At 36.8% G+C, this 21,224-nt stretch overlaps 1 protein-coding gene across 1 annotated transcript; it reads right to left on the reverse strand.

Moving 5' to 3' along the window:
- Nucleotides 1–1,243: 1,243 nt before the first annotated feature.
- Nucleotides 1,244–18,242, reverse strand: LOC128740180 (probable 3',5'-cyclic phosphodiesterase pde-5). The gene is made up of 7 exons (XM_053835709.1): nt 18,185–18,242; nt 5,300–5,871; nt 4,543–5,242; nt 4,092–4,486; nt 1,879–2,037; nt 1,564–1,818; nt 1,244–1,498 (listed from the first exon to the last, which is right to left on the reverse strand). The coding sequence occupies exons 1-7, from the start codon at nt 18,240–18,242 to the stop codon at nt 1,244–1,246; spliced, it is 2,394 nt and encodes a 797-aa protein (XP_053691684.1).
- Between the last annotated feature and the right edge of the window lie 2,982 nt (nt 18,243–21,224).

Genomic DNA, 21,224 nt, shown 5'->3' on the forward strand with positions numbered 1-21,224 from the left:
CAGAGGCCTTCGCTTAAATTTATTCAGCGTCTACCACCTGTATTCAGAGTTAAATCAGCTGTGACCAAATCAGTAGCATTTTAATTCAGCTTCGGTGTTTGTTGGGTATGTTTACAATCAGCGTTTAAAAAATAGTAATTTTTTCGGATTACAATACTTTAAAAAATCATATCTAGCGAATTCCAACAGTAACATCGAAATAAAAAAATACGTGTCGATTTTTTTTTGGACAAAGAACGTAAAAAAAATATTTCGAAGAGAAAAAAATTTTTGACTAAATTTCCCGTGGAATGACCCTAATATAATAATTTTTGAGTCAATTATTTCACCTAAAATTTGTCTGTGTGATGAAATAGAGGTGCAAAACTAGGATTGTATGCCTTCACCTTACCTTTTTTATTCCTTTTGGTACACAAAATAATCAATTGCAAAACATACGAAAAAATTTTTTTGGATGTTTTTTCAAACACTTTTCCTACAAAGCATTGTAAATGTTGAAGTTTGACCATTGTTTGCTCAAAAGTTATATTACCATCAGACTAGACGTTGGTTGTAACTTGACTGCACTAGGATAATAAAAACGTTAAAAATTACGGGTGTTTCACAACCGAGGCCGTTTCACAACAGGGGACAATCCCCTATATTAAAACACCCATGAACTCCCCAGAAACTTGCAAAACTCAAGATTGTGATAAAGGTCATCCGAGATTCAGGATTTATGTACAACACAGTTAAACTTGTGGCAATACGAGGTTTGTCGGATCAGCTAGTACCTAGTACCTATTAGTATAAAATGCAATGTTTAAAATGCAAAAAATCCGAATCGATTCGCTTTTCGCGTTATCGAGAAAAAAGTGTTTGAAAAAAGCAAAAAATATGGTGTAAAAAGTACTATGCCCCCTTAAGCAGTCTCCATGCAACTCGATCTTGGGCCACTTGGGGTTGACATTGAACAAACTTTGAAGTGTAAGTGTAATTCGGCCTCATTGGTTATATTTTTGTGTAATTAGTGCTCAAATAGGAGAAGTGGCTTCTTATCATAAACTGCAGCTGAAATTTAAACATTCTTGGAAACACTTTCCGTTTCCGTAGCAAATTTTGAAAGAAAACCACCAAAATGTCCTGTCCTCGATTAAAACCAATAATTTGGGTATTTTCGGAGTATAAAAAAAATACATATGGATTTCTAGTTTACGTAAACTAATGTTACATAAGTAATTTAGGTGATTTGTCATTTCTTTCCTCATTGGTCGAATTTTCGTATTCCTTTGGCAATATCCTGCCACTTTGCCAAGTTTTCATTGCACATGGTTAGCATTGGTTGTGTTTCCGGAATCAATCTATGGAGAAGTGTGTAGCACGGAATACATATTCCAGTTAGAAAACCTAACTGAGACGCCGCTTGCTCTCCTGGCTTATCACGATCCATCATAGGGATTGGTTTGCGACCTGCTTTCTTTTCTTCGTCACCTTGATCGTAAAATTCGGCGAATATGACCTACCAAAAATTCTCAATTATCATATGCATATAATAGCAATAGTATCACAGATATCGACACAAACCTTAACTGTTTCTGTTTGAACTTCCCAAGGTTTAGCAGAGGCAGACAAGTCAGCTCCGGTCATTGCAATTGCCTGAATGAGCATACGATGTTCTGAGATAGTCCATGAGAATGTCTCATTATCCACTAACGCATTAAGCTTCTCTTTATTTGGGAAAAATAGTGCCAAGTCGGTAGCAAGAATACAGTGCTTGATAAGACTTAAAACTTGTTTGTACTCGGTGCTGCTAAGTTTACTAAAGATGTTATGACCTTCCTGAAATACGAAGAGATTGTAGTAAAACAAATATCGGGAAAAGGTGGTTTATTAATGTACTTGTTGTAAGATAGTGACGGTCTGATTGAAATGATGGTGTTCCATTGTAGACGTACTATAAATAGCGGCCAATGGAGACTCGGTATCCAGCATGAATTTATTGTTTTTTCCGCGATGATCAAGATCATGACATAAGGAGCCAATAAAGAGTGCCAAACACTGTAATAACAAATTGAGATATTTATAGTTTGAGTAGCTATAATGGCTATGATGGTTGATGTTCACGTTATTACTGTCTGAACAGAGAAATGTTCAATAGGTACCAAATACAAAATAAAAAAAAATCTCGGTTAAGGTTCAAACAAGTGTCATTGATTTCTGGGATCTAAAAAGCAGCTTTTATGTTTACGAAAATTTATCATTGTGACTGACAGACGCAAAGAATAAAATGATAATGTTTTTTTTTCGAGTATAAAACTCGCTTTTGAAATTCCAGAAGTCAATGACACGTGTTTGAACCTTAAAATTTGAAGATGGGAAAAAATGAATTGTGAGGCAGAGCCAAACATTTGGAGTTTTTTTTAGAATACATTACATCTAGGTTCGTCTCTGGCATTTGTAGTGGTTTCACAAGTAATTTTCTTTTTCCCTACATTTATTATCAATTGTCCTTTCGAAACACAATTAAAACTTACACGAGAAGATACAATGGATAATAAAATAGGTATGTCACATAACACTGACACCATTGAATTTAATTGATATGCCGATAGGTTGAAAAATGACCCTCAACGCTACGGTAGCAAACTGCAAGATCCACGCTGCAGCTACAATAATGAAGAGCGTTTATAAAAATAAAGCCAACTGTACGTGCCAAGAATCTTAATTTATTTTCTATTTAATCTGTAAACGTTCATCGTAATTTGGTGGATATGACTGCATATATGATTGCAAATATGTCGAAGCAAGCATCAATCTGGTGAATCAGGTGAGTAATTTCAATTGAAAGAACCGCTGCCCATTAAAAGTTAACTTTATTATTTTATATTACTTTTTTTTATTCTTGTGTAAACTTAACTTCATTTAGAAATAACTTTGTTTTATATATCTATTTTTAATATTTTTGTGATAAAAGGTAGAAAAAGGTCAAAGAGAAAAATTTAGAGAAATTCCTTTTAATTCGACTGCAAATCTGCTAAACCGCTCACAAATAATATACAATTATTTTAGAAAAAGTTGATATCACTAAGAGCAGTAGTCAAGAAACGCGCGTTAGCAGAGTCTATTCGATCCTATTGTTCATTTTTTGATACAGATTGGGAAATACTAATAAATATTAAGTGTCATTCCACGGAAAATTTACAATCAAAAAATTTTTTCTCAGGGAAATAGTTTTTTACATCCTCTGATTGATTTATGATTTTATTAAAGTATTATTATCCGGAAAAATTACAATATTTCAAATGCTGACTGTAAACATGGTTGTTAATATTAAAACTAACTTTGAACCAGATACGTTCACTATTATAAAAACTTTCAAAATTAGCATACCATTCCTCTTCTTGATTAGTTTTAATAGTCAAACAGTGATTTTTATAGAAGATTGTAATTTCTTCAAACTAGTTGTAGGTAGTCAAACCATAACGGAAGAGAATACATTTTATTAAAAGCTGATCAAGCCGCGAACTGTATATTCACTTTTTCCTATATCAATAATAATCAAATACAAGTCGCTTTTTACGCGAAGGATACGTCCCGCGTAAATCAAAACCGCGTAAATTCCGAAATTCGCGTTAAAAAACCGCGTAAATTCCGAAATTCGCGTAAAAAAAACCGCGTAAATTCCGAAATTCGCGTAAAAAAAACCACGTAAATTCCGAAATTCGCGTGAAAACCGCGTAAAAAGCGACTTCAGTGTACTCTGATTAAGTATTTAGGCGAAGATTTCCGAAATTATTGGCAATCAGGTAACAGCTAATTACATGCAATTTTGCTTGCACAGAAACAGGAACTGTTTGGAATCACTTGAATACAGCTGGATGGTTATTTACCACCAAATATATAGAGGTTTGCTCAGTTTTCAAACCTTAGTAAAACTTTGGCGAACCTTTATAAAAAGTTAAATTTGAGAGTAAAAGTGGATCACTTGTTCGCTCAGGAAAAGAAATACGTTGTTTAAAATTAAACAAGTTTAAAAAAATAAACAAGAAATTTTTTTGGGCGATTTGAGTTACATAGCTTATTAATCTATTAATAGTAAGACAAATACTTACCTCGTTTGGTCGAAAAATGGATCCGCAATTTTTTATAATACTATACATAGTGTTCGCCACCGAAAACCCATGTGTCCAGTTATGGTATGGTACTCGCCGATAGTTTTTTTTAACAGTTAGTGTAAATCGTATCAAATTAGTCTTGTCGAATCGGCTTAAGCCGAATAAATCTTTAAACATATAAACACTATATAAAGCCTTCTGAAAGTCATTAATTTCAAATGGACTAAAGGCATATGAATCGATGCCAGGTATTCTTTTAGGAATACCAACTGTAAGACATTGGTCTACGTCTTGTTCTGAGCAAGTGTTATGATAACTTAGTACTTCCAAAGCAACACGATATTTTTGTTCTGAGCGCCGGATTTTGTCAAATAGTTTTGCATGATGTAAAGCTGTCGAATGTTGAGATATATAGATTATGCGATCAAAGTATGAATCTTATAATTACCTAATCCGCAGTAGACTGCAAACATTTCAAATGCTTCTTCATCTTCCTTATTAAAATAGCCTGTACGCTTGTTGATCATTTGCACAACTCCGATAACAGTCCCTCGTATGAAGATAGGCATGCACAAAATTGATTCCGTTTTATAGCCTGTTAATTGATCGATAGATCGATTGAATCTCGAATCAGCATAGGCATCAATAATATTTAAAATTTCTCCCGTCATGGCAACCTGTCCAGCTATGCCTGTTCCTATAGGAAACCGGATCTCCTTTGGTACTGTGCTGTTTTCATTGCCATTTTCTCCATTCGGAATTTTATCTTCACAGCCAACGTCGAAAATTGTGGCATATAGCTCCTTATTTTTTTGATCTACAAGAAACAGGGATGCGCGATCTGCATCCACTAGTCTCTGAGCAAAGTTCATTATTTTTGAAACCAGCATGTCCATGCTCACCATATCTTGGAAAATTGACTTGACAACCGCTAAAAGAAAGTCGTTGAGTTTTCGCTGCTTTAATCCAAGTAAATTTAAATGAGCGTAATGTATAGCAATGCCACCCCAGACAAGATAACTGCATCCTATTTCTTCATCCTCCTCGTAAAAAGGAGAACCGCAGTCACGACGCCACAACTCAAGAACTGCAACTAATGATCCATCAGGATAAACAATAGGTTGACACATTACATGTGCCATTTCGCCCTATAAAATTGTCACTTGTAATACGTATGGGTGAAGTATTTTATTTTAGTCTATTACCTTATCTAGAATCGTTTGTTCAAATCGATGATCACAGTCTCCCTTAGAGAAGCGAATTGGCTCTCTATTTCTCGCTACATAGTTTGGAATGGCTGCGTCTGACTTCATTCGCAGCGGTTTTGGATCACCATTTTCATCAATAAAATTGTTACTTAGACAAAGATGTAGAGATTCTGCTTCTGTGTCTGTTAGATAAAGACGAAACCCATCAGCGTTCACCGCAGAGCATATACAAGAAGCTAGCTCCCATAATACGTGCATTTTTGTGGGCTTAAGTTGCAAAGAATTTATTAGATCTTGAAGCATTTGTCGTTTGTCAGCATGCACGCAAAATTTCCAGCGACTCAGGCTAGTTTTTCGCCCGTTTTTTCCTGTCTGTTGAGGAATTTTCCGAATTCGTTGAGTTTTTCGTATCATCCATCTTTCAACTCGCTCCAATTGAATTTCATCCATAATAAACGCATCCAGAAACTCAGGGTTTTGCTGAAGGTATTTTGTAATCTGAGCTTCGGTGAGTTTTCCATTGTTCGAATTAGTGCGATTGTGCAGATTTTCAGTTTCATGTTGTGCTCCTAGAATTAACAATATATTGAGATATTAGTTTTTTACACTCCAACAAAATGAAATCAAATCTATCATTACAATGTGTTTTTCGGATCATTTTGCACTAGGCGTAGGGCGATAAGACCGGCACAAATAAATAAATAATCAAATGATTTTTCATTTAAGTTTTGAAATGATCCCAAAACATGGTTTTTTGATAACGCTATAGTAGTTCGCATCGCTTACAAATATAGGCTGTATGCTTAGAATCATCATTTCGGTACAATTTAAGGTTCAAACATATGTCATTGATTTCTGGGATTTCAAAAGCAGTTTTTATGGTTAAAACAAAAAATATGCTACCGAAAATTTATCAATGCGTTCTTTGAGTATGTCAGAACATTATGATAATCTATTGTGAACATACCTTTTGTTTTTAACGTAAAAACTGCTTTTAAAATCCCAGAAATCAATGACGCGTGTTTGATCCTTAAATGTACAATTCCAATTTATCATCATAAACATGCTTGAGGATGGGAAAAATAATCGATTTCCCAGCGGTAGACTTTTTTGATGGAATGAGTGGTCCCATAAGGGTCAAGTTTGTTTGAAATTTGTTTGAATTTAGGTGCCAAAATCGAGAACTCATTAGTATCTTTAATCCTACAAGTTAGTATATGCTTAACGTATCATTACGTGCGCCCACTTCGGTTAAACTTTGGTGTAGCATTATACTATATAGTATAACAGTATATTTTGTTATTCAGTAAGTTTGGAGATATATTGATAACACATTTTGTTATTGAGTAGGTATTTCAAACATTGGTAGTAAGATTAGTTTAATAACTGATTGTACTATTATCTAATTATGACATTGGATATCTATACCTATAAAAAAGGATTTCTGTCTGTCCCTATGTTCCTTTTAGAATCGAAAACTACTGAACCGATCGGCGTGAAAATTTGCATGTAGGGAGTTTTGGGGCTACGGAAGGTTCTCTCGATGGCAAAAGACCCCTCCCCTCACTAAGAGGGGGGGCTCTCATACAAATCTATACCTATAAAAATCGAGTTCCGTCTGCTCTATGTTCCTTATAGAATCGAAAACTATTGAACCGATCGGAGTGAAAATTTGCATGTAGGGGTGTTTGGTGCCAGGGAAGGTTCTTATGATGGTTAGAGATCCCTCCCCCCACTAAGAGGGGGGGCTCCCTTACAAATCTATACCTATAGAAATGGATTTCTGTCTGTCTACCCGAATGTTCCTTATAGAATCGAAAACTACTGAACCGATCGGCGTAAAAATTTGCAAATAAGGGTTTTTGGGGCCGGGGAAGATTCTTATGATGGTTAGAGACCCCTCCTCTCACTAAGAGGGGGGCTCCCATACAAATGAAAGACAAATTTCTGCATAACTCGAGAATTAATCAAGCAAATGGAACAAAATTTTACATGATGGTGTTTTTGGAGACAATAATTTTTTCTATGGTGAATTGAGATCCCTGCCCAGTTTAGGAGGGGGGGCTCCTATAAAAATGAAATACAAATTTCCTCATAACTCGAAAACTAATTAATCAAATGGAACAATATTTGGCATGTGGTGGGTTTTGGAAGCAGGAATTTTTTTAATGATGGTTTGAGACCCCTCACCCCTGTGGTAGGTGGATAAGGACTCATACAAATAAAACAGAAATTTTTGCGTAACTCAAAAAATATTCGAACTCGAGAAATTTTAGAATCTTTCATAAAACATTAATCAATAACAAGACCACCAAAAACTATCAATAGCAACATTAGATGATTCAGGGCGAGGCGGCCGCAGGCCGGGAGTGTTACCTGCGACCTGTCGTCGGAAGCACCGGCAACTGCGGGGCGGGGCAGCCCCCGGTAGAGATCACCTTTATCTAGGTTTATTTATTTTCCTAGATCTACTGACCTCTATTACTTTCCTTCAATTGGGTCACCCCTGCGAAATGGTACTTTCCACGAAAACATTTTCCGTGAAATGGTACATCCCGCGTAAGGTTTTTCGCGGAATGGTATTATACGAAACTCTATATTCCGCGTTATAGTCAACCGAGAATTGGTGTTCCGCAAAATGGTATTCGGCGAAATGGTTTGTAATGATGGCGAATATTTAAATGCTATCCGCTTTATTTTATCAGGCTAAGCAATGGGGGGAGTTGTTTTCTACTTTATTGTGAGCAAAATTTGTATATTAAAACACCCATGAACTACCCAGAAACTTGCAAAACACGAGACAAAAGTCATCCGAGATTCACGATTTATGTACAACACAGTTTAATTTGTGGCAATACGAAGTTTGTCGGGTCAGCTAGTATTTTATAAAATGAGTTTTTATTATCTCATATGATACAGCATTTGATATTCAATACCTTAATAAATTCTAAAATATGTTATTCCAGATTTTGAATGTTAGTCATGTTAGTGTTTCGTTATTCAAATAACACAATTTGTTATTCGTTTGGTTTTAAAGGAGTAAAATTTTGATATTACTTTTTGTTATTTTAACAACTATGTCAGCCAAAACAAGACAAATTTTGATAAGGGTTGTTTGATTTCCATAAAGCAAAAAGTTTTGTTAAATACGTTAAACTGGCCAACTTACTTGCTTTGTTTGAAAGGGCATAGCCAAGGGCTATGCTTTCGTTGAAAGGGCAAATTTACAGTTTTCGAGTTAAACAACATTTGCGCATCAAATTTTATAGTGCCTGTTCGTGAGATAGGTTGCTAGAACGAACGCGCTATCAAAATAGTGCAGATTTAGTAAACAAGCCGTTTAGTCAAAATAAATAAATTTGATTAGTTGACGCAAGTTTCAACCAAAATTATATAAGCTGCGTTTTATAATGTGAAAACACATCGTTAATAACTTCATTTTGGCAACTTACTTTGATGAAATAGCTAGAATTTTTGTTTTAGAGCCAAGAAAAAATGCAAGAATAACAACATGGTGTAGCATAATAAATAGGTTTTCGGTGATCAACTCTATATACTCTTCGTAACAGTAGCACATAATTTGCTTGGTCAAGTTGCAACAAATGCGTTATAAAACTAATAGACTTATTTCGGTTTGACAAATAACCCGAATAAGATCAATTTTGTATTGCTACACCTGCGATTGCTACCACAGAGAACAGATTAACAGGCTTGAAGATAGTAATCGACTCTTTGTGTGTAAAATCTGCCGGTGGCGCCCTTCAGAAATACTGCTCGGGGGGTACTCCATCGAAGGATTACTTGTTGATTACATAAAAACCTTTTATACACTTCTCGTCGATTAGCTGGTAGTCTGTTCTCTGTGCTGCTAGGTCGCGCCATCTTGAGATAATACTGAAAGTATTTTTATATAAACAATCGTAACTTTTGTTTAGTTTTATCGCAGCAATTCAAAATATCCTTCATAGCAATCTTTCGCTTCAAAAAGGCATTTGTTTGCATGAAAGATCTAATAACAAATGCCAACAAATGCGGCGATTTATGGATACCACTTCAAATTGATGCAATAAAACCAAACAAAAGTATTATTTTGGTTGCATATACCATATATATCCAATATTAAACCCGTTGACTTTACAACATCTATCTTTATTCTGCTTCTTCTATCTATACATATAAAAGTGAGCGTGAGTATGTTCTCCATAACTCCAGAAAGCCTTGTCCAATCTCCACCAAACTTGGCACACATATTCTTTGATATAAGGGAATCAGCACTGGCCGATAAGGGGTGAGGGATCGTAACGGGGAGAAGGAGGCCATAACTCCGAAATGCTTGAACGGTTTTTCACCAAACTTGGCTTACATACTTGACATAAGGAAATCAGCACTGAAAGGGGGGGGGGTGGTTCATGACAGGGGGAGGCTATCACTGCGAAACACCTGGACGGTTCTTCATCAAACTTGGCACACATGTTCCTTGGCATAAGGGAATCATAACTCAGGGGGTTGACAAAAGAGGAGGGTCATTACAGGGGTGAGGCCATAACTTCCAAATGCCTGGACAATTCTTTATTAAATTTGGCACACATATTCCTTGACATTAGGGAATCAGCACTGGGAATTTGACAAAAGGGGATTCGGTAACAAGAGGGGGAGAGAACTAAATAAGTAAAAGAGGTTGCATTTGTCTTGCATTTAAACCGAGTTGTGCAACTAACTTTGAGAAAAGAGGGGGTTCCACCGAGGACGAATATATGGTAAATAATCCTTATAAAATAAACTGATGCATAATTAGCTACGTGACAGAAAGGGAGCTAACTGAGAAGAAACCGATATTTGTGGGACGATGTACGTGAGTATAAATGTCTGTTCCGCCATAGCTCCGAAACTTCTGGACTGTTCTTCATCAAACGTCGTTTGTCAAACACATGTTTTTTGGCATAGAAGAAGACCGGGAGGTTAATAAAAGAGGAAAACGATCTCTTACAAGGGGAGAAGGGCGCGTTTCTTTTGAATTTGGAACGATAGCGGTTGTACAAGTTGTTTTATTTCCGAAAGGGGGAATAGGGTGGCCATCAAAAAGGGGGAGGCTCAAAAACGTAAAAAAGGCTTTGTGTCGATTTATAGTCATTACCGAGAAGAAGACAGATTCACAAGTGATTGGGGCACAACGTGAGAGGAACTGACAAACAGTGTTGAAAGATTCATAGCAGCAAAAAACTCAATGAGATTTCAAGCACCATGAAATTTCAACCTTGATCAGAAGCGCCGAACTCACATATGAATTTCTCTCGCTATTATACGCGCTGGCTCTGTTGCTATGCGATGTGCACCAAATTCAGCTGAGAGCATTTTGCTTAATTCTTCCACAGCTGGCATTTCATACAACGAATCAGAGAGCGAAAGAGAATTAACCGCCAGAGAAAACATCAGCAGCGAAAAAAGCTAGCACACATTCATGAATTAAGATGGCAAACATATTGGCAGAATTTACATTTTTCCTTCGCGGGAATCGACATTTTCTTAACTAGAAAGTAAAAAGCCTAATAAGAATTAGATAAACATGTAGTTTAAATGTGTGTTTTAGTTTAACTTTACGATTTATTTTGAGATTCATTCTCTCACGCTCACTCACAGTTACGTATCGCACGAGAGAATGCCTATGCTGTTCAACGACGAATTTGTATGTATATGTGCATAGCTCCGGGTAGCAGTTGAAGCAAAGCAGAATGTAATCAAGCGGGAAGAGATATGTGTGAGTTTTGTGCTTCTTGCTATGAAAACAGAAAAACTCACGCGTGAGTTTTTTCTGCATAGTTTTTAACATCACTGCTGACAAAGGGAGTAGACATATTCAAATAAAAAAAAGGGGTTTTGTTTCTTGCATCATGAGAGTTTTCGTTACAAAAACAGTACAAATGACTGAGTAACGGGGCCCCGAGTAAGATCGAACAATCGGCTAGTCTCTCAAAAAACTGCTCTAAGTATTCTCATAAGAATGCATAGCAATATTCAGGTATAGCAGTAGGTACACATTTGATCTTATTCGGGTTACTTGTCAAACCGCAATAAGTCTATTAGTTTTATAATGCTTTTGAAAGGGTAATACCCTGACTAAACAAGATCTTTGTTACTGTTATGAAAAGTAAAAGAGTCCAACACCGAGAATCCGGTGTATGTTGGCGCATTAGCATTTTTCACTGGCCCTGAAACCAAATTTTTTGTTATTTAATCAACGTAAAGCATGACTCGGTAAAACGATGTTATTATCAATGCGTTTTTATGTTTTAGAGTGCAGCTATAATAATTTTTTCAGAAAGTGATATTGACTAATCGAATTTGTATATTTTGTTCAAACATCTGCTGAATGATTTAACTCATTTATCAAAGATTTATGCTTTATAGCTTTGTAGAACGCGACGAAAAGTTATATCAATTTCTGGGGCTTGCTGTGAACCATCGAAAAATCCAATTGACTTTATTCGAAGACGTCTGTAACAAGAAGACTAGCAGCTCTGCCAACATTCGGGACACTGATGGTAGCTCGCTCTACCGGCCAAGGTAGTCCCTGGATGCATCTGTGTGAGTGAGCACTTGTATTCGTACAGCCATTCCAACATAGCCGAACAAACACCAATACAGAATTTTTGAGAGCTTACTAACACTTTTGCAAAATTTACCACCTTCGCTAAAAGAAGTAGCGCTGATAGTGACGCTCGCTGTTTATGTAAAAAAATAACAGAGATGCCAGTCTTGTTAGTAATGGGGTCTTCGCTTTATTGCAGCTTTCAGTAAAGCGTAAACAAGCTACTTGCGCTTAACATTATTTTTAAAGAGTTTGTAAAATGCTCCCGATGAATATAGAGTTTACATCCAAATCGGTTTAAAGCAGCATTATTATTGTTATTCTAAACCTTACTTTTAAAACCTTCTGAAGAGTGGGCAGTATGCTTTAAAGAAGTTTTATCAGCTAGAGGTTGAAAAATGGCTTGAAAAAGGTTGATGAGCTCTAACATTATAACGTTGTCCATTTTTTGTAATAAAATTGGTAGAATACATCCGGACTTGGATTTCATTGGTCCAAAAGAGCTAAGTGCCCATTTGATCGAAAACCCCGTTAACAATCGACGTGGCAATTGATTCCAAATTCTGGATTGACACCCTACGGCAGCGGTTCCCAAATGGGGGTTCGCGAACCCCCAGGGGTTCGCCAAAACTTTAGTTCGCTGCAGAACAGTATAGGGAAATCCGTCAGGGGGTACGCGAACCGAAAAAAGGTTGGGAACCGCTGCCCTACGGTAAGACGTAGTTCTACGTCAAAATATCTACGGTTTCATAGCATAGAAATTATTACTTGGGCTATCATCCTGAATACGGAAATTTTCCAGAATAAACACAACCTCTCGTTTGTCGCCTTCCAATCCGTCTCTCTACCCTGCATTCTGCGCGACACTACAAAATCTGCTCCCTGCTCGAAGGACGCTCCATCGCTCTGGGGGCTTTACCGGCCATGGAACCTTCATATCTTCTTGCCTTTGCGACAAATCTCCTTAGCTGTTCAAACAGCATCCTCTCGCCGTCCACGAAATTCGGCGATATGCAGCTTTAGGTAACAAGGATCCATTCCATTCCAGGTTCCGAGTTCTATTTTCTTGATTGCTCGTAGTAATTTGGTTTAGGTAGATTACTAGGGTCACCCTACCAAATCTCGTGATGAGACTGCCACCTTGGCTACAGTGTAGAGACAACACGTTTCTTAATTAAGCCGCCCACTACGGGCCAAACGCTGTCCTGAACTGGTTCTAACCGAGAATGTCGACGCTCACTAGAATAAGGAAACGATGTTCTACCTTGAATGGAATCATCATCAAGAGCCATCCTTGACATGGGATTAGGCGCTGAAAGCTGGCAAACTTTTCCACGTGCCTTATCGGTATATGACCTTGGTTTCCACCGCAATTCATTACCCTATCTCCAGTAAGACTGCTCGTGAACCGGTTGATACCACGGTATGGAATAGGAGTTGTTGGATGAGAAGCTGAGAACCTTTATTGTGCGGATTCCGACCGGATTCGAACCTAATTTTTCCCCCAGGGCCTGTGATTCGCAGATATTGTGTAACTTTTGAATTGCAGCGGACTGGTAATAATGAATATTTATAAACTTTATATAAGCGTGCGGCGTATTTTAAACTTCATCAACACTTGCAGATTAGGCGTTTTAGACATAAATTGGGACTCTTCCGTCGTCAATTCTAGTCAACCTCTGAACGAGAATTTGAATCTAACTGGTTTTCTAATGGGGCGCGAAACTCTCGCTACTTACCGTAATGCAAAGATTTATTACTTTTTACGTTTTATAAGTGCGTATTGGAAAATTAAAGTAATTGGGTAAAAAGAATAAGAAAAATGTTAGCTTCGACATTGTATGTTTTCTATTTGCAGCGGATCTAGCTGTCAGGTCAACTGTTCTGGTAATGCACTCAACACAAAGTATAGGGGAGAGTAATCAACAGTGAGACAACAGAAACAGTGAGTCAACGGGAATAGCTACGTCATAAAACATTCAAGATCCATGATATTTTCATGCAAAGTCAAGTTTGTGAACCTACATTGCATAATGTAGTTTGAAAGAAATTTGTTGATTTTGTAACATATTTTTCAACAAAAATTAGTCTTGGGAGGGTCAAAGTAAATTTTGTTGCAATCATTTTTAAGTGATTTTCAACAACAAAATACATATTAAATTAAAATTAAAATTACTGCATGGCATCACTAATAAGAGTAAATATTTTAAAAAATATGACAATCGAATTGTTTGCTAACTCCGCTAGGTCACTATTTTTCATAAAACATTCCTATTGGCAGGCTTGTCATTTCCTCACTCATTGTGCAAAAAGTGCAACTTTTTTCATTCAACACAATGAGCAGAACTGCTGCTGCAAATGAGAAATACATCCACGCAATGAGAAACAGACCAAAAATAAAGAGAAATATAAACAAGCTTTGGACACTCATTGTGCGAAAAATGAGAAACTTTCGAAATCGCTCGTACTGCAGCAAGCAACGGTACGGGAATTACATTGTTGCCATATCTATCATCCACCATCGTCATATGCAACATTTTTTGCACTGTTGCCGCTGCGAGAAGTCTAAACAGTTTTTTTTGTGCCATATCATGGGCACAATTTTTGGAAAAAAGTGTCTCACTGTAGACGTTTCTCCCCTAGAACATACATATGTGCATACGAAAAAAAATGTACAAAACAGGCATTTTAGGGGGCCATCCAGATACCACGTGGACAGAAAAATACCAATTTTCAACCCCCCCGTACCCCTCCGTGGACAAGCGTGGACATTGACTCAACCCCCTCCCCCCTCCCTGTTTGTCCACGTGGACATTTTTTTCCTCATGAAAAATTGAACAAAACAAATGCATGGTGCTAAATTTTGTTTTCAACTTAATTTATGCAGTATTTATTGAAAAAGCTTACGTAAAAGGAAGCTCCAGTCTAAAGGCCCCTACACAATGCTTACGGAATGCGGAAATTTAAGTTTTTCCATGGATTTTCTGTCAAATTTCCGCAGCGTATTAAAATCCGTATGCAAGGTGTTAGGATAGGACCTAAATTCTTCTGTTCATAGTCATCTTATCTACTGCGAATTATTATCGACTGCAAGAAAGTCCATTTCAGTTTGACTTTCGCTTGACGATTCTTCTCCGTCAAGAGTATCCCTATCTAACTAGAGCACCTCAGCTTGGCTGTCTACTTTGACACAACACAAGACCTTTTCGACGCGCTGTGGTTTGTAAAATTTTCTGAAGACGAATCCTTTCATAATGCTCGGTTCATATATTTACTTTATTTGAGCTTAAAAACAATCACTGATTAATCGTTAATGCTAATATGCTGCAATGCTAATAAAACATAATTCAATATTTCTAATTTCTATTGTTTGTATGAAAAAAATCAGAGGGGTTGTGTATAAGGCACGAACGCATATTCAACGTAGGACTACGCAAAGTTAATATAAAGGTGCGTTTAGAATGGGCAATTTTAGCTACGTTGGGAATGCGATATGTTGCTAGTTTTTGCTCAATGTTGCTTCTGTCGCCACCTGCACATTTGTGGTACGTCGTCATAGTTACTTGGAAACATCAGCAACTGTTAGGAACAATTGCATGCCACTAGTTGCCAATCTAGACACACCTTACTAAAAACACTTATGAGAAAATTGATTGCTAATGGAAATCATAATACTCTTCATTGTCAGTTATGATGGTTCTGAAAAGAACCATTTTGAAAGTTTAAAATTAACTGAAACGATTGGATTGGGTACTTTGTGCTGTAGAGAAAAAGCATAGTGTAAGCATTACAAAAGCATTACATTACATTACATATTGCAGAACTTAGCGTCGTGTAAATTATAAGCAATCTGGCACATGCTAAACCGTTATTTAGAGCAGCGTGGGGTCGAAATCAGACATCATGATAATGCTGATAATTTAAGATTTCTGTTTGACACTGTGAATTAAGGTAATGTATGATATAATCATAAATGACATTCTTTTTCTTACATCTGATTTCCAGTGGCAACATTATCGAGTTGATGTCGCTTGTCCGAATATTTCAACTGGATTGTTTAAAGGGTTCAAGGGAAGAAATCACATTGTCTCTGGTTAAGATAGTGGTGAATTAACACTACAGAGTAACAATTATTAAAAAAATTGATTTGGCTAATCAGAAACTTACTAGCCGTTAAAATCAGGTACAAGGTGTCATCTCCTTACCGGTTGGTAAGGAAAAGCTCCTGGCACTAATTTCGATATGGAAATAACTTCATTACTGGCCATCCATGTTTCGCTGAGCGCAAGGATATCTGCCTGTCTGAGAACCGCATCGGTTGAAATATCTGCTGAATGTGCGTGCGTTTAGATTCTGTACGTTCAGGCTCAGCAGTATAGCAAAATGGCTTACGTTAGATATAAATTATAGAAGTTCAGTACCTAAAGTAACCAATTTGTGGTTTTCCAGGCGCCTAAGTTCCGTCCGTAATTCCTGGATTCTCGGTGATGCAGTTCCCTTGGCATGGTAAAACTTAAATATACCTCTGTTATTCGTCAAGTACAATCCTTCAATCGATGTAACTCTTGACATTCCCACGTACACCAACTGCTGTTCCTGTCCCTTGCCATACTTGTACGCGATTTCAGAAAATGTGCCGTCTTGACTCTTGTGTACAGTAAGAGCATTCGCACCTACTAAAGGAAATTGTATACGTTTGCACTTAATGCTACTACTTAGCTTAATATTTGCAGATCGCTTTTCAATAGCTGTCCAATCGGGCTGAAGAACGTCATGCTTAGAGTACACAGCGGTCCTCGATTTGACCCGCAAGACCTTTCCAATGGAGTCGTTTTCAAATTTGAACAATGATAATAAAGCACAGGTTGCGAGTATTTCACATATTAATATTTTGAACCTACATTATTTTTTACAATATTCTATCCGGCAAGTTGAAAGCATGGAATGGTATATCCATAAACAAGCCGAAAATGTTTGATGACTGATCCCGTACCCTACATTTTTACATCTTTTCGGCTTCTATAGGACTCACCTGTTACGTTAGGCCATACGCTGGCCTCTACGTGCGCCGGAGCGGTCACCTCACGCAACACTTCAACGTTAGAGGGACCAGCTATTTCGTGCGATGCAACATCTTACGATGTATTGCCCACTTCAAAATACATTGAATCACTACGATTTCCTTTTCTTCTCAAATGGTAGAATTTACAGTGCACTGCCACCGTCAACGCTGGCCTCTTGCTGGTCCAGATAATGCCTGCTCACGGACTCGCTTGCGGTATTTACGCATATATTTTGCTTGAAGCAATTGAGACATTGTAGAATCAGATGCACAAAATCACTCACTTCTCACTTAAATTGATTGTATGTTATTAATAACAATTTCATATGGTAACTATGGCGACGATTGAACGAATACTGTAGGGAATTTGGAAAAATTGTTCAACTTTACGTGGAAATTCCAGAAGTTACATACAAAATACAATCTTCTAATAAAAACTATACAAAAGGCTGATATTTTGTGATTCGAATGGTATGCTAACCATAAAAATATATTCAGAATTGGCTGAGCTATAAGCGTTCAAAATCTATCACTTTGTCGTGTCGCGGTCATTTTTGCTTCTCCAACGTGCCACCCTATTAAAGTAAGACGTAGTCCTACGTCAAAAAAAACTTGTCCACGTGGACATTTTTCATACCCCCTCCCCCCTTCCGTGGACAAGCGTGGACATTTTCATACCCCCCACCCCCCTCTAAACTGTCCACGTGGTATATGGATGGCCCCTAGACAAATGTAAACATGCTATTGCGATGTTATGTTATTGTTTTCTAAGCAAGAACATTGCTACTCAAAGTCACATTTTGTGTTGTTTCTTTTAAATTGTAATGTTAATGGTGTAGACTGTATAGCTATTGTGACTTTTAGCAGGGATGGTTCAATCACTTTGTTTCAATTTTGATTCATTTGACAGTCGAACAAAATTTGCCAAAGTTATATATGAGCCATTTTAGAACTAGCTATTATCTACAATTTTGCTGAATTAAGTTTTGCTGTATCTTTTGTATTTACGCTGCTGCAATGCTGGTAGCTCATTAGTAGCTAAGTTAACGTCCACTGAGTGTGTCAAAGTGATGGAGCTATCCCTGACTTTAAGTCACAAGATTTTAACGCAAAATACTTGAACAGAACGTTTGGAATAATACCAATTTGTTGTGTGACGTTAATAGTTGCTAGTCACTGCACTGGTAAAAATGTTAATAAAATATTCACACACTAACTTCAAAACATTACTTACGCCGGCGATTCCTCCATAGTCCAGCAAGATTGCCGACAATTCGTGTTACAATTTCCATCTAATTTCAGCACTCTGCAAATAAAAGGCGAAGGCAAAAGGCTGCGAATTTACACTATCCTATCATGCGGCACTTTCGATTTTTGAGTTAATATTTACGCTTTGCATAAGTCTTTTCTTTTGCATGGTGACACTGCTAGACGCCAGAGTGCACGTGATGTAGAGTTACATTATTAAATTCAAAGCGTGCATTTTCAATCGGGAATAGAGCTATGTAATAGATTAATATAATTTTTTCACTGCTAAAACATATCATGCACAATAAGGTTCTAAAAATAGCTTAAGGTGAAATAAGTCGTCATTGATTTTGTAAACTTCAAAAGAAATTTTTTTACTTGAATCAAAAATTTTGTTCATAAGAATATATCCGCCGTGTTCAGATTGGCAAGAATCATTTTTAAATACAGAATTCCTGTTTTGTGTCCAAAAATTGTATCCGAAATTGGGCTTTTCGAGGAAAAGTTAATGACTGAGAATTTCTCGTTAAAATAAAAGAATGAATGAATACATTCTAATTTATTTACTTAGCAGTCATTTTTAATGGTATTTTCAATCGGTATGTTGGTTCGTCCGAAATATCATTTTAATGTATGGATTTCTGATAACTTTCAAAAGTATGAAATACTGTTGAAATACATAATTCTAATCAAAAGATAAGACGATTATATTCTACGTTGATAGTTGTGTATTGTAATTTTTGGGATTATGCGGAAAAGAAAAACAAAATAAACTAATTCATGTATTATGTTGGCATCGTTAAGCTTTGGTAAAAAGGATGAACAATTTGTTTCACAATAAGCGTCAGTCCAGTTGCATGGAAAATTATCTAAAGAATCAACAAGTAATAAATATCGATGATCTAATGTCTAGTGCTGATGTGTTTCCTACGAATTTTTTTAATGGGGCGAGAGTATACTTAATACTTTCAATATGTTGGATTTCATTAAATCGCTTATATTAAACGTTAATTATAATCAGTCATATGTGATTCTGATATACTCATTCTAACAAAATATAATTTCGTCTTGTGTTGAACTGCTTTTATAATGGTAACGATAGGAAAAAGCGGAAACACATCCTCTATCGCTTTAAGGGTGTTTTTATCACGAATTTACGGATTGCACATATTCTGTTCTTTAAACATGCTAGACACTGGAAAATAGTCACAGTCACAATATCAGTTTTGGTATTACACATCGTGCACTTTACTTTTATCATTAAAGTTTATCTATTGATGACAAATGACAACATCGACGCTTTATACCGTGGTTCGCTTTCGACGCAGCAGCACGGGCGCACAGTATCGCTACGAATGAAATAACAAACTGAATTATATTTTTCGATTGGGGGTGAATGCTACTATCACAAATCAACCCCACTTCTCGCACATGTACTCCGCACCGCCACGAGTTACTTCTTCATTAAATTTCAAGATGATTTAAAATTTAAGAAAAGGACAGTACGGTAATTATATGTACATAAGAAAAATGTCAATTAGGTATGTATTCAATTAAATGTTATGCCACGCGTTCGGAAATTTTATTGAAATTCGGTCAACGCGAGTAACTAAATGAGCATGGTTTTTTGATTGTTCAAGATCTGGTTTTCAAATGGTCAAATCAAATGGTTCAAAATTTATTTTTTTCTATGCATACATACATAAACATTTTCTTATTCTATTTTCTTATATACTGATCTACAAACACGCATGAGCGTAAACGTATCCATCAATCTACGTTGTCCTTAGGTTTCACAATAGACTCAACTATGAAGAATCCAAAAAAGATTGTACTTACCAGTTTTACTTTTATGGTGTCTTTTTCTGATGTGCTGAGGTTTATGGTGATTTGATGAAAAATTAGAGCTCCATCTTTCTGGAGGAGTTGGAGATGTTCCTGCAACAAATTGGATACATGATACTACTTAGTTTAATGAATTCGAGATACTGCACGCTTACTTTTCAAAACTGCTTGTTATTAATTTGTAAAGAAACTCAATATCAAGAACATGTTCGATTCAAATTTCAATGCAAAGAACAGATACAGCTATTATTTTTACTCCATTATGGTAGTCATGTCATGCAATTACATACTATATGGTGCTCAAAGATATTCGATTGGGTCGGTTAGGCGCTGTCTGTTTTTCTTCACTTCTGTAAGAAATAAATTATATCTGATAGCCTTTTGTTTTAAAAAAAGCTCTTTTTCAAAATATTGCTTTTTATTATAATGTGATCAAATTTTCAAAGCAACGTCTGGGCAACCGTGAATCTGAAAAAAGTTAACTATAGACTTGATTGAAAATAATTGCCCAGTTAGCTTCGAGGCACGATGCTGGTCTGATAAGCCGGTCGTCGTATGTTCGAATATCGGCTAGGTGCTGCTGCTAAAAACAGTAGGATCGTTGCCCTCGCCCCGTAATTGTCCTGTACTGAAATAACCAACCAGGAAGTTTGTCGATAAAGGAGGGTGTAGTCTTAAGAGGAAAACGAGAAGTCATTAACTTTTCGTCGAAAACCCAGTTTCGGAAGCGTTCTTCTTGCCAATCTGAACACAGAGAATATATTTTCGTGAACAGAATTTTTGTTTCAAACAAAAAGATTGCTTTTGAAATTTACAGAATCAATGACGACCCATTTCTCCTTAAGCCAGGTATACATCTATGTTCCCCGAAGGCAGCTCCGAAACTGTGGTAGCCCTCCCACCTCACATACTATATATTGATGCGATCGCATCATTGTTGCCAGAGTATGGAATAGGGGGTATAAATCTGAGGTTGGTAAGTGATTATCTAAAGAATCGATCGCAATATGTTAAGATTGACAAGAGCAAGTCAGCTTCATTCGCGGTCTACTCTGGCGTGCCTCAGAGGAGTCATCTAGGACCATTGCTTTTCATCACAGTCATGAACGAGCTCCCGGAACTTCTCATTGGAGTTTACATCTTAATTTACGCTGACGATGTGAAGGTTTTTCTCCCGGTGA

This window comes from Sabethes cyaneus, chromosome 3 (genome assembly GCF_943734655.1).
Source record: "Sabethes cyaneus chromosome 3, idSabCyanKW18_F2, whole genome shotgun sequence".
Lineage (NCBI taxonomy): Eukaryota > Metazoa > Arthropoda > Insecta > Diptera > Culicidae > Sabethes > Sabethes cyaneus.